This window comes from Ziziphus jujuba, chromosome 4 (genome assembly GCF_031755915.1).
Source record: "Ziziphus jujuba cultivar Dongzao chromosome 4, ASM3175591v1".
Taxonomy (NCBI): Eukaryota; Viridiplantae; Streptophyta; class Magnoliopsida; order Rosales; family Rhamnaceae; genus Ziziphus; species Ziziphus jujuba.
The window spans coordinates 30,424,002-30,437,973 of NC_083382.1; the positions used below are offsets into that span (position 1 = coordinate 30,424,002).

The 13,972-nt window shown below is 35.7% G+C and overlaps 3 protein-coding genes across 3 annotated transcripts; 2 read left to right on the forward strand and 1 right to left on the reverse strand.

Moving 5' to 3' along the window:
• The first annotated feature begins 139 nt into the window (after window positions 1-139).
• Window positions 140-4,504, forward strand: LOC107415558 (uncharacterized). Its single transcript, XM_016023898.4, has 8 exons — window positions 140-585; window positions 853-1,039; window positions 1,195-1,292; window positions 1,922-2,027; window positions 2,325-2,542; window positions 3,399-3,441; window positions 3,607-3,860; window positions 4,056-4,504. Exons 1-8 carry the CDS (start codon window positions 374-376, stop codon window positions 4,432-4,434), a joined length of 1,497 nt encoding a protein of 498 aa, XP_015879384.2. The 5' UTR covers window positions 140-373; the 3' UTR covers window positions 4,435-4,504.
• Window positions 4,505-4,847: 343 nt separating this feature from the next.
• LOC107406176 (uncharacterized) lies at window positions 4,848-7,172 on the forward strand. The gene has a single exon (XM_025069368.3). It carries the CDS (start codon window positions 5,005-5,007, stop codon window positions 7,048-7,050), a length of 2,046 nt encoding a protein of 681 aa, XP_024925136.3. The 5' UTR covers window positions 4,848-5,004; the 3' UTR covers window positions 7,051-7,172.
• Window positions 7,173-7,872: 700 nt separating this feature from the next.
• On the reverse strand, window positions 7,873-13,863 carry LOC107415583 (AP2-like ethylene-responsive transcription factor At2g41710). The gene is made up of 5 exons (XM_060816515.1): window positions 10,305-13,863; window positions 10,093-10,166; window positions 9,955-10,005; window positions 9,773-9,849; window positions 7,873-9,583 (listed from the first exon to the last, which is right to left on the reverse strand). Exons 2-5 carry the CDS (start codon window positions 10,134-10,136, stop codon window positions 8,994-8,996), a joined length of 762 nt encoding a protein of 253 aa, XP_060672498.1. The 5' UTR covers window positions 10,137-10,166; window positions 10,305-13,863; the 3' UTR covers window positions 7,873-8,993.
• Between the last annotated feature and the right edge of the window lie 109 nt (window positions 13,864-13,972).

Consider the following 13,972-nt stretch of genomic DNA (forward strand, 5'->3'; position numbering starts at 1 on the left):
TTAAAGTAATATTTCAATTTTATCACATATACATTTTTTGATATTTAAAGTAATTTTTTTTATTTCAGAAAAAAAAATAATTATACATTAGAAATTAGACTTTTTCTATTTATAAAAAATTAAAAAAAAAAATCAAACACGTGACATGTCACGTTACCGGGAAAGAAGAGTCTGTGTAACAGAGTCGGCAACGGGAACATCCAGCCTTTTGTTGCTTTTGGTTGCTAAAATTCAGAATCAGAAGCGGCGAATTTCTTGCCAAAGCTCTATCTGTCTCTTTGTTGCCCAATTGCCAATAACTGCCACTTTTCCTCGACTTGCCCAAATTTCAAGGCTTCCACATCAATTTTCCATGAAGTTCTAAATTCAGGTGATGGCAGACTCAGTTTCATCAACATTAACATCGACGTCGAATAATCCGAACCAGAGCTCAACATATTTGACAAACCTATGGGATCTTGACGTGGATTCGCTGGCTCATTGTTCCAGCTATCTCAGCCTCCAGGACCTCTCCAACATGGCCATGACCTGCAAGTATTTTAGAAAGGTCGCTTATTCCGACTCCGTCTGGCTTCGTTGGTTCAGGTTCTCCTCCATTTCCTTCTTGGCTCGCTCATTTCTTGAAACTGAGACCTTTTACCATCATTTATCTGATAATTGTTTATGATTTTTTTTTTATTTTTTTTTTTATTTTTATTATTATTTTTTTTTTTATGGAGTTGCAATGAAAAGTTTAATATTCGTTTGCCTATTAGAATTACAGGCAGTGTTTTAGCATTGCCTTTTGGGTTTAGATGAGTAATGGATTGAGCGTTGAAATTTCAAATTTTTTTTTCCCCCGCCTCCTTGTAGGGAGCATTGGCGGCATGAAACGCCTTCCAGTTCATCGCCGACATCAGGAATCAGGGACGCTTATTTAGCTAGGCGTACGGCATTGCGGCAGTTTAAGTTCCTCGATCCAATCGTTATTGACTACTTTCTAGATGCAAAACCTTTTGATCATATTCTGTTTGACAAAAATGAGATTGTATTTTCTCAGGTATCATAGTTTCTTACTTTTTTGTTCCCCTGGTTTTTTGGTGTTTTCTTAACCTTGTACTTCTTATAATTTATTAATGTAGAAAAAATAATTGATTATTTTTGAACTTTATACATCAACCCTGATATTATTCTTGCTATATTACTATGCCTAAGGGTTCCTTGATACGGAAGATGAAGATTTGTAGCATGAAAAGTGGAGGAGATTCGGTTTACAATCTAAATGATCACAAAGCTAGAATTACTTGCATGAGGTGGGCATTTTACTTGGTTTCTTTCTTCTAGTTCCGTTTATGTCATTCGTGCATTGATAATATTTATTTTGCGTGCCATCATTAATTGGTTTGAAGTTTCTTGACTACTTGTTGTGCCATACATTATGTATTATCCTGTAATTTTCAGTCACTAGTTATTGCGAAAAGCATAAATTTTTTCAAATTTTATTTTATTTTATTTTTCTTTTTCCGTATGTCAGTAAGAGGATTTTTATTCTATCCTTTATATATTTCCTTTAATTTATCATGAAGAGACAACTCTGTTCACATAACTAGCTGAAATTTCATATTAAGTAAAGCCTTGTAAAAAGCTGAGGAACTGGGATGACAGATTGCATCTAGACACTTATTTTAAGTATTTTGGATCTTTTGCAAATGTAAGGTCAGTTAGTCCATATTCAAGCAATAGTTTTTAATGAAGCACATGGTGGATGATAATCTATGTCCTTTTTGTTCTTGTTATGTTTTTAAGATGGATGTCAAAGCATACACTTAGGCAGCAAGTCCTTTTATATTCTGTTACTTGTAGCAAATGCAAATTTCATTTATTAAAAAGATGCCATTTCAATAGCATTTTAACTTTTGAACTACAATGGTTTGAACTGCAGGTTGTTTTCATTGAATGAAACTTCTTTATTTCGAAGTGAATCCCAAAGAAATGAGAATCTTTTGGTAACCTCGAGCAGTGATCACTCAATTCGCCTGTGGTGGAAGGTATTGCGTGAATTAGCTACGTTGACTATCCCTTGAGCAAAGAATAAGCCCATATCCATTGGCGTATATCATGCCCATTCTTAATTTTTTTTGGTTTTGATATTCAAACAATTTATTCACTTATCATTGGTCTTAACAAATTTTGGAAGGGCATAATTCATTAGTTATTATTAGTTTCTTGGCCAACATTTTATGCTATAGCTAATTTTGTTTTAAATTGAACATTTGTTGATTTTCAACGTTTGTCTGTACGCCTATTCTAAACCCACAACTCTCCTAATTTCATGCCTCATATAGGGTGCAAGCCAACGATGTTTTAGAGGTCACAATGGTCCAGTTACAATGCTATCGGATAAATTATTAGGCCATGGTATTGGAGAAGTTTTGGCAAGTGGAGGGGAAGATGGTACAGTTCGCCTTTGGTCCCTTAGCTCCAGTGGTAAACGCGGTCAGCAATCTTTGAAGGCTACATTATATGGTCATGAAAAACCCATAAAATTAATTTCTGTTGCTGGGTATGAGTTGACTTCCTGAAGGACACTATTTTCCTATCTTAATACTAGATAAGCTTCATATTATGAATATATGCTTTATATTTTTTTTTCTCAATCTTGTGGTTCTTGTATTTCTTTTAACTCTTGATGCTATTTTCAGTTGATGATTGAAAAATGGAAAAACTTACTGTTTTTGCTTTGAATATTGTTGATTCATGTTATATTAACCAGTTAACTCAATTAGAAAGAAAACTTTAGAGATAACACGCTTTACATTTCATTATAACTAAACTCTGAATTGTATTCTTCTTTAGGTAGATTTTAAAATTACATCATACCATCTATTGGATAGAGGCACAATATGGTTTGGTTTAGGTATATAAAAAGGAAAACAAGATTTTGTTATGATTGAGTGACCCAAATTTTATCTGGTTAAGATATTGAGTAACTTTAGGGATTTTATTTTATTTATTATTATCATTTTTTTTAGCTTGATTGGAGGTTTGAATTGTTCAGATTCACCCTGCCTTTAATGGGATTGAATAACAATTCAATATCCCAAAATTGATAATACAGTGGAATTCATGATTGGTATAATGAGTTCCATTATTTCACCCGGCTAGATATTACAATTTAGATAACACATAATAAGTACTCGGATGGAAAAGACTGTCATGCCTCAATTGGTTGTTTGTTTATTTCAGATGTATTTTGTGACTATTATAAATATTTTGGATTTTCTTATATATGATAAATAGCATCATAGTTTGGGAAATGCCTTATATTGTATCTAATTTGCTTTGGGATGATTATTTTCTTTAATGGCTCTGATCGATTATTTTGTTTTTCTTCTTTTCATTTCACTGGATGCCTCCAGCCACAAAACCTCTCTTTTGGTGACCATCTCAAATGATTCTAAGGTATCTCAAGTCATCCTTTCTGCAAGCCTATTTATTAAGATTTTATTAGTAAAGTCAAACTTGCCCAAGTACAAGGAACAGAAAGTTAGCCTTGGGTTCTATGTTATGGTTTACTTTTATGGTTTTTGCACTTGGCTTTCTGACATTTTTGAAGCTTTTAATAAGGTAAGGGTTTGGGATACAACTACATCATCTGCTGTTCGTTCGTCGTGCTGTGTTGGAATGACTTCTACTCATGGTGCACCTGTGAACATGAAGTGTCATGATTCGTTGTTATATGTTGCTGCTGGTTCCTCTGTTGTTGCTATTGATCTGAGGACAATGCAAAAAGCTATCACTGCGGCAATTTGTCAATCAAAGTTGTATTCATTTGAGGCTATGCCTTCAAAGTCCTTAATCTGCACAGGCAGTAATGACAGGTTAGAGTTTAAAATATCTATACCCATATATAGTTTTTGTCTCTGTGTTATTCAACTCATTCCGTTAACCTTTTGTACCATATTTGATAAAATAAATCTCAGGTAGTTTTTTAGATGGTTTGAGCCTAATAAGTTCAATACGCTGATTTCCATATTTGAACATGTATTGAACAAAAGATGTTATTTATGCTGCAGAGCAATGCTTTGGGATATTAGAAGGAACCAGGATATAGTGAAACCTGAACCAATAGCTGAGTTGGATGGACACACAGGTCCAGTGACTTTTTTGCACATGGATCCATATAAAATAGTTACTGCAGGGACTGAAGATTACCTTGTAAATGTTTGGGAGGCAAACACTGGGACACATGCTAATTCCTTGACATGTGATTCTCCTGAAGAACAAAGTGGCTATTCTGGGTGTTCGGCCATGGCAGTAGATGGTTATCGAATTGTTACAGCTAGCTATGGTGGAGAGGAGGGAGTTATACGTTTTAGGGACTTCAGTGATGCTTCTTGCCCAATTGTTAAAAATGAAGATGATAATGCTTCAAAGTTTTGGAGTCTGTCCTAAGTGATACTGATGTCTAAATTGATTTTCTTGTATAGTATTAGATCTATCAGTAAAGCTTTCTTTCTATTTTCACTGGGGATTATATCCCCATTTTGTTCATAGCATACTTTTAGGGGTGGTTTCTCGTTTGCATTATGCACGAGGTATGGGAGATGTATGGATTTTGTTTGTATGCATATATACTACATGAGTAGGAAATAGATAAAGAGTATTGATGCTTAAATGGAATGGAATTTTTAGGTAATGATTATGGGCTTTCATGTTTCGACGTTCTTTTATCTTCGTGAAAATCAATGCATCACTAAACCAATCAATAACTTTTGTCTCAAAATTGTGAATTTATGGAAAATGAATAAATTTACAAAACCAAAAAGGCACCATAAAACCTAGATTTAATTTTACATCCCCAGAGCAGAGATCCGGGCAAGAGCACAGGAGTGAGGCACTTCCCAACAACTCTTTCATCATCCCAGAAGTCAATCGACAAGAAGCAGCGAGTCCACTCCATTTAACCTTCCCTACCATTTTCCCCAAATCTCTCATCACAAAAAAATAAAAATAGAAAAAAGAATGGCGACCAGCACAACAACAATTCTCTCCGCCACCTTTTTCCTCTACCTGCTGATCACCATCACCAGCTGTAGTAGTAGCTCAGCCCCAATCTACGGCCTTGATTCCTTCCTCTCTCACCAATCTCGAGTCGATCCACAAGCCACCAACGACTCCTTCCTCTCTCTCTCCTCTACCCTAAAGAAGTCCCTCTCTCACTCCACTCCTCTCTCCCACAACGCCCACTCCCTTATCTCTTCCCTTCTCTCTCTCTCCGTCTCTCTTTCCCTCCATGTCCGCTTCGTTGGCAATTCTTTTCCCTCCGATTCCTCTTCTCTTCTCGATCACTACCTCTCTGCTTCCCAACCCTCCAACCATTTCCACGTAATAACCCCTTTCGAGTTCCTCTCTCATCATCTCGCTCTCAAGCACTCTCTCCACCTCGACGTCTCTCATTCTCCTTCCTTGGCTTCTCGTCTTTCCCATGCGCTCCAATCCGAGATCGCTAAAGCCACATCTAGCTTGCGTTCCTCTCTTCTCTCGGTTCCTTTCTCTTCCATCGACGAGATCATCAGAGAGGACTTCGAGAAGGAAAAACCTGTTCATGGGGTTTACTTGTATTTTCTTGATTTGGGCCGTCAGTCCAAGTCTTATGCTTATAGCTATGGTACTGGGGAGTCTTCCCCTGCTTTTACCAGGTGTTCGGGAAGCATTTGGACCGGCAAAGAGAGGTATATCTGGATCGATTTAGGTGCCGGACCCGTTGATTACGGGCCGGCGTTGTCCGGTGATGGGCTTCTTCCGAGAGGGGAGTTTCATCCTCTGGCAGCACTGCATGGTGGGCCCAAGTCGCAGAAGGCATTGCTTGCGGATTTGGCGTCTTTGGTCTGGAGCGCTTATCAGGTTCTTCTTGTTCCTTCTTTGAGAATTCCAGTTCCTTTTGAGAATTCATTGATAGTTCAATTTATACATGTTCATGGGTCGGAGGGTGGCAAAGACTCTAGTGGTTTGGATTGGAAAGCGGTTGAGAGGACGTTTAGAGATGAGGTCGGTGAGGGTGGATTGTTGTTCAGCGATCAATCTTTGAGCTTTAAGACTTACAAAGTGAATTACGCTGAGTGTGCGATTTGTTCGTTTGCTATATCTAAATCTACTAATTCCTACACATCAAGGTTCTTATTTGATAACTATACATTGATTGTGAGCGAGTATTTGGACTCAAAGCGTTTGCATCAGATATTGTCTGACTCGGCTGAGGAGTTTAGGAGGGTTGCTGGCTTCCCTGAAGAGGATTTTGGGAGGGTTCTTCCTGTTTATGTGTTTGATTTGGACTATAATTCTCTCTTGTTGCTTGATCGGTATCATCAATCTGTTGCTTTTAAAGATATGGTTATTGCTGTGAGGACAAAGAGCACACAGACAGTGAGTGATTATAGTTGTAATGGTCGTCATGTGTTTATGCATACACGGGAGCTTGAAAGACCACTTGTTGGTTCAATTCTACAGAGCATGTGGGGAGTGTCGCCAACCCATTTGTTGTGGAGCCATAGGCACAATACTACATTGGTGGATTACACATGGAGTGTTGGACAGACTCCATTTGGTCCATTCTCTGAGATTTCGTCTCTGTCTTTCGTGCAGAAAGATGCAGCTCGGAGAAATGTTCTTTTAACATCGTTGAATTATAGCATATCAAGTGCTATTGACGTTCTTGGATCAATATCTGCTCATGGTGGGGAGAGAAAACTCCTAAAACATAATCAACAAGCTGAGTTTGTACAAAGGTGGAACTTGTTCAAGTACAAGTTGGATAAGGCAATCTCAGCATTGTCTCGTTTGGATTTCGAGATGGCTTTGTATTACTTGAGAACCTCGGATCATGATTTATATGCTATACACTCTCTTGTCTATCATGCATCCCAGGCATTGGAAGCATCACTTGTTTGTTTCAAGGATCCACCTTTTCCATGGCGTTCAGTTTCAATATCTGCTATAGGTTTCTTTGTTCTCTTTTATGTTTATGCTAAAAGAGACAAACTGTTTAGAAATAAGAGAAAGCAATTTTGAGCTATTTAGAGGACCACAAGTTTGTATCATTTAAACACAATATAAGATGTTTATTTTTGTAAGAGACTGGTCAAAGAACTGGTATTCAGTATTCACGGAAAACTATCCTGCGGTTTGAGCTCTTTGTCCTTTTGGTAAATTATTTTTCCGTTCCTTCTTTGTATTTGGGAATTGCATGCTGTGATTTCATTACTTACAGAGCAAATGTGAGCATCATTCAATTTGGTCGAACTTTGTTGGTATGTTATGCATTTTATCTTCAGCCAATTCCTCCCTCAAATACATATCAGATTGATTTTTGGAGTTACAGTCCTTATCATGAGAATTGTTTTGTCTACTTTGATAATGAGAGTTTGATTTCAGCTTACTTTACAATTAGTGTTTAATTAATTTGGGGAAACTTTATGATTTTACCATAAGTGAATGATTAGTGTCATCAGCAACCTTCCACAACAACATGCTACACACACATACACTGCCTTTTGCACTATCCACTGTTGCTTGCATTTGAGCTGTGCTTTTCATGCTTCTTTTCTATCTTTGAATAGAACGAAAACACATGTGTTTGCAAAGATCTGATGTGTCCCTTTTTGAGTTGAACAATGTCAAGGTTTTCTATCAAAGCATGCATATTGTGTCACATACTGTACCATGCCTGTATTTGTACTGAGGGCTCAGTTGTATGATGCATGTATATGCTTCATACATAATTGAATATGTGCCCCTTGCATTTTAGTCTGTAGAATGCTATATCTTAGATTTGTTTGGTTACTTATCCCTTTTGGGTCTCGGTGAGTTCTATATTAAGTAATATCAAAGTTATACTCCTTGAGATGGCAAACTAGTCCATGCATTAGAATGTTGGTTTGAGTTCCAAAAATTTGAAGCTGGGACAAGTCTAACATGTCATCCTTCATACTTTCGAGTTGAGATTGTTTTGTGATGGGTTATTTATGTGAATTGAAATGCCAAAACCTTACTCAGCTCAGTGGTCTTAGAATTGTTGCATAAAGTAAGTTATAATAGTGTTTAAAGAGTTTGAAATGTTAGAATGGTGAAAGTTGGAAGGGGTCTGCAACTGGATATTTTGGCCAGAATTATCTTTAGAAGATCTTCTGCTAAACAAATTAAATGATATGCATCCATGGCAATAATCTTGATGGGTAATTGGTTAAATACGAAGCGGCTGAGGAATATTTTTGGACCTCAGACTTACGGAGAAAGATGAAGGGTGCATTATTCTTAGGTTATAAAAAAAAATGATAGTAATAATAACAATAAGACAAAAGAGAAGGCCATATAACCCCTTGAAGGAATGGTACATAATTCAAGAAAAGCCATTTTAACGATCTTCTCATATTATTCTCCAATGATTTTCCGTTTCATGTTTTTCTTGAAACGACTTGAAGTTACTTTCCGTTTTCTTAAGCCACCTTAACGTACTTTTCATCCATGGCTCATCACCTTTTTCTCGAGTTTTTTTTATTTTTATATTTTTATATTTTCTTAGGTCTAACTCTTTAGGTACTGCAGTTTGAAATTCATGTTGGATGAAAGAAAAGGAGAAAATAAAATCAGACAGAAACAGCTGAAAGTTTTAGGCTAGTTTTCATTGAAGTCATGAAGTAGAAATCCATTTGGGAGTTTCTCTCCCTGTACTGGACAAAAAATTGAATTTATTTCATTAACCTAAGATGAAAAATCCTTGCCGGCTTGCATGATTCAACTTAGTGCGTTAATTCATTAATCTTATGAGACAACCAACTCCTTCTATTTACAAGTGAGGGAACTATTCGTGCATTAACAAGCTAGCTTATCTCTAAAACCAAAGAAAGACAGAACTCAAGGAAACTAAAAGTGCTCCAAGACATCTGCATACTTAATTTTGTAAGCAAATTCATGTCTGCTTTTTGAACAAAATCCCATGTAGTAGTACTTGTCACTCACATGATGAAGTGGAGCTCTCTTTCCTGCAGCTCTACGCTCTCTTCATTGGAACTGCAAACAAATGGGATATCACTAATTCCATCGCAGAACATGCCACCATACTTATCATCGTCACTACCAACCTGTGGTTGGCTCTTCAGTTGTTGATCATCTCCTCCATCGGTATCTTCCTCCTCTGAGATATTTGAGTTCTTCTGAACCAATTCTCTGAATATTGAAGATCGAAGCAGGATGCCAAGTGCCGTGGGAGAAGAAGACGACTTGTTGGAGGTGTTGAGAGGGAGTTTAGTTTCGAAAACCTGTTGATTCTGAGGAGAGTTCAAGTAATGATCAGAGGATGTAAAAGGATGGATGGTGTTGAAGAAGGAGGATTCATCTGTTGTTGAGGTGTAGTTGGCATGTGTAGATGATGATATTGTGGGGGGCTCTGTAAGTATCTCTGATTCATGAGAAGTTGCAATTTGGTTGGCAGATCCTGGCTTTAACCATCTTACGTAAGTACTTAAATCGAAATTGGTGACAGCATTAATTCCTCTGTACTCGATTGCTGCTATGTCATAAGCCCGAGCCGCTTCCTCCTGGGTACCTTCATTTCATGCATTAATCCCTAGTCAATTTTCTTGATTTTATTCAGAAATGGAACCAGTTTCTGAATTTTATTTGCAGCAAACAATGATTAAAAAAAAAAAAAAGAAAAAAAAGAAGAAGAAAAAAAAAAAAAAGGCCCTTGAAACTATCAAGCTACTTTGGAAATATATATAAAGTTTTAACTTACTGTAAGTGCCAAGGTAGAGGTACTTGTTTCCAAAAACTCTCCCTATTCTTGCTTCCCATCTACCATTATGATGGTGCCTGAATATATATATAGTATCCACCATAAATAATCTTTTAAACTTTTTCTCAGAGTATGATTTTTTAACATATTTATGTATAATTCAGAATTACAAGCGATACTACCTTGCAACTCCCCTATACTTGGATACCCCTCTTGAGAACCCACTGCTCTTTCTGCAAGGAACAAACAAATATCCTGTTAATTTCCACCCCAAGATTAGTGAAATACTATATTTATCTATATATTCACATCATATGTACCTTCTTAAAGAAGCCAAATACTCCTCTTTTGTGACAGTTTGCATTATCTCAATCTCTTTCTCGTAATCTGTTATCTGCAAAAAGAAGTATCAAAAGTACTGTCAGATCATGATGAGATATATTATTTAGCGTTATAGATGCACATAAAAATAATAATAATAATAATATTAGACCTTCAAGTCATGCTATGAAACTGGTAAAAAATGAATTACCGGGAAATTTGTGAAAGTGGATGTTCCCCAGTACTTGAGGGCAGCTAAATCATAAGCTCTTGCTGCAGATTCTTCTTCATCATAAGCTCCTGATAAATTAAGAAGAATATATGTCACCTCTAATTATCTCATATCATACTCATAACAGAAAAAAAGCTTTAGGAAAGAGCGAAAATAACCCACCAAGGTAAACTGCTCAGTCCGTTCGAAATAACCAAATCCAAAGTGCATAAGAGAAAGAGAACATAAAGGCATAGAAAATTCAAAAGTCAATATCCATAATAGGGTAGAAGAAAAATGATTAATATTCTAAAGGAGCGAAAAGTAAGAAAGAAATCACATACCTTGTTTCCCTTTCTTCTTCTGTGTTACATTCCAAGAAAGCTTATCCCACAAATGGGCTTCATACCGACCGGTCCATCTATGTCTGTGATCATTTTAATCAGATTCTACGTATATTAGTAAGGTGAGAAACTTGTGTCAATAATCTATACATCCATAAAGAAGATCTGTTAAATCCTAAAAGACCTGCTGACACCGCGAAATTTCGAGCTTCTCTTCACGGTTGTGGCAGAAGAAGTTTGATGACCAGCTTCTTGCTGTGGCTGTTGACCCTGCTGGTTATTATCATCACAGCTTAATGCAACTAAAGCTGAATCTCTTCGCCGTCTCTTCACACACCCCACTGCCAGTACCTCATCGTCTGCCATGCAAAGGCGGCGCCTCCCCATGGAATTCTCTTCATTCTTTACCATGAATTCCATATCTTGATGTATTATCAATTGTTTCCTTGACGATCAATTTATCTCTTTTTTCCTCTGTTACCTTTAAATTCTTCCTTTCTCTGTTTTCTTGACTGGTGGAGTGGTTTTTGATCGAGTCAATGTATACATATATAAGTGAAAAAATTTGCATGCTTGCTTATTTTGTCTGATATATTGCATTTTATATTTGTTTTTAACAGCTGTAATGTAACAAAAGACAATAGAGACGATGAAAACAGGGCAGCATAAGACAAACTAGAATGTCCATTCTCTATGTATATGGTTAGTTTCATGGTCTTGGATCAACTTTTACATATTGGTTGGTTGGTCTACTTGGCTTATTTTGTTATAGGTTAAAAGCCACTGCCAGTTTTATGCTATAATTGGCACGATTCAATGACATACCAGTTTTATACCTCTCTCTCTATATATATGTATTCTGGTACATATGATTCCATATATATATATATATATATATACACAATGATAATAACTTCTATATAGTTTCATGGGTCATTAAACAAAAGTTCTCCAAATATATACGCCATCATGCTGACCATCCTTCCAGCAGCAAGCGTCGACGATTAAAGAAACAAATAATAAGATAATTTTAGTTTAAAGTAGAAAAGTGAATTTGTTTAAAATAGTGGTCACTAAAGTGGATGAGTTGTCCATGCAAAACAAACAATTTTTTTTTTGGCATATACCCTGAACAGTGAACATATATAAGAATACTCCAGAATGACCTTTCTCACTTGTTTTTTCTGTAATAGAAGACTTGATATGGAATGTCTGTCAAACAGGCAGTTAGGCGACAGGGAACTTGATTGTTTGTAATCTGTGGGGTTGTTCAACTTCTTAGGATTCATCGTTTATTGTTTTCAAGCATTTATATAATTGAGATTCTGTGTGCTTTTCTCACTTTAAAAAAAATAAAAATAAAAATATCTTGCGGGCAGGAATGAAGTTTGTTGCCAATACGGAGCAATGACGATTTTTACAATGGTATCACATATCATATAATATTCTTTTGCATGCATATTATGCCGACATACACCATAATAAACTAGCTATTTAATTACTTGATACAGTTGGGTTAATGATTTGCTATAAGGTTTTTAAACGTTTTATTTCTTATTGTATTGTAAGTAGTTGCTAAAGAAACAAACCGACTTCTTAATGGTCTCTCTCAAATCTCAATCTGCACCCACTTCAAAAATTAATAATAAAAATACTGAAAAATGTAATTTAGCAGTCAGTATTTAAATAGTAATCGAATACCAGTAGTTACTAACTTACTGTACATTCTGATGCATATTAAAAACTTAAAATCATGAGAGGCTAATGGTTTTCATCAATAGCTCTACTAGTGCCAAATGAGAGTGGGTGACAAAATCATAGGAGATTGAATTGTCCTTAGTATGGATTATACACAAAAAATTTATAACTAAATGACTCAAATTCATTCATCAATGATAAAGCTACTATTTTTTTTTCCCCCCCAATAATTACTAGTTTTATTCTCTCTATTTCTGATATCAATAAAAATATAAACATCAATGAATTTCTATAAGTCAGGTTATATTCATTTCCCAACCCTTGCATTATTTGAGATTAAACTTGGTGATGGAGGCAACTACATACAACATGCATATTAAATAGCTACTAATATTTGGTATGTGTTGTATCTTTTTATTGCTATGATGTGATGATGAGTCGGTAGTTTTTTAAGCTTTATTAATTTTGTTTTATCATAAACCTCATTTCATACCATTAAAAATATTTTAATTTATTTTGGAATATACAGTGAAAAATACAAAGGAATAGCTCAAATAGATAAAATAAAATGTAATTAAAACTTTAATTGAAAATATTATTGAAATAATATCTCATTTTCGATTGGATCAAACCTTATCAGGTGCTGGGCTAAAGTCAAGCATGCTCAAAATCCAAACTAGGCGCGTTATTGAGCAAGCCTCAATCACATAAAATCTGGAGAATTTAGTCCAATACCCTTATTTTAAAGTCCTTCTCTTTTAAATTTTTTTTTATCTACCCACCTTCTTTTCATTATTCCAACTCTACCCTTACTCTATAAACCACGTACGATTTCTCTCTCTTGCCAATATCCCGTCTATCACATTTCGCATCCAATTTCCCTCTCTCTCTCTCTGTTATCTGTTTTTAATTTTTTTATTTTTTTTACTCCATTCCTTTCCTTTTCCCTTCCCCACACGATCCTTTTCCCTCTCACTCTCTCTTTCTCTATGATCTCTGCTATGGCGTCGCAATACTCAGTCCCCAATCCCATTACTCAGCTCCTTAACTCCTCCTCCAATAATTAATTAATTAATTACCTGCTGATAAGGTCAGTTGGCAAGGCTTAGAGATCGAACTGCCACTGCTTTATCGTAGGCAACAGAGCAATATCCACAGCAATATCTACAATATATACAATAATATCCACGTATCAAGCTATTTTTTTTTGTTTTTGCAAATAATCAAACTGAAAAAAATACACAGATACTTAAGATGAGAGATGCTTTTTTACGGAGAAAGAAGAAAGCTGAGAGAAGAAAGCAGTGATTTTTTTGTTTTTAATGGAAGGGATTATCTGTAGAAAAAAGGAAGGGACTTGGGACTGAGGCGTGGGTTCTCCCAAAAAAAAAAAAAAAAAAAAAAAAAAAAAAAAAAAAAAAGACATTCAAGTTATTTTTAATTTTTATTAGGGATAAAATAGACATAGATGGTTAAATAAAAAAAAATTGAAAGAATATGGGTATATTTCATTAAACCCTCCGCAAACGAGGAGCAATGGGCTCAATTCCCATAAAATAACCCCCATAAGGCCCATTATTTATTGAACCTGACTTACAGGATAGGCCTCAAGGCCCATTATTGATT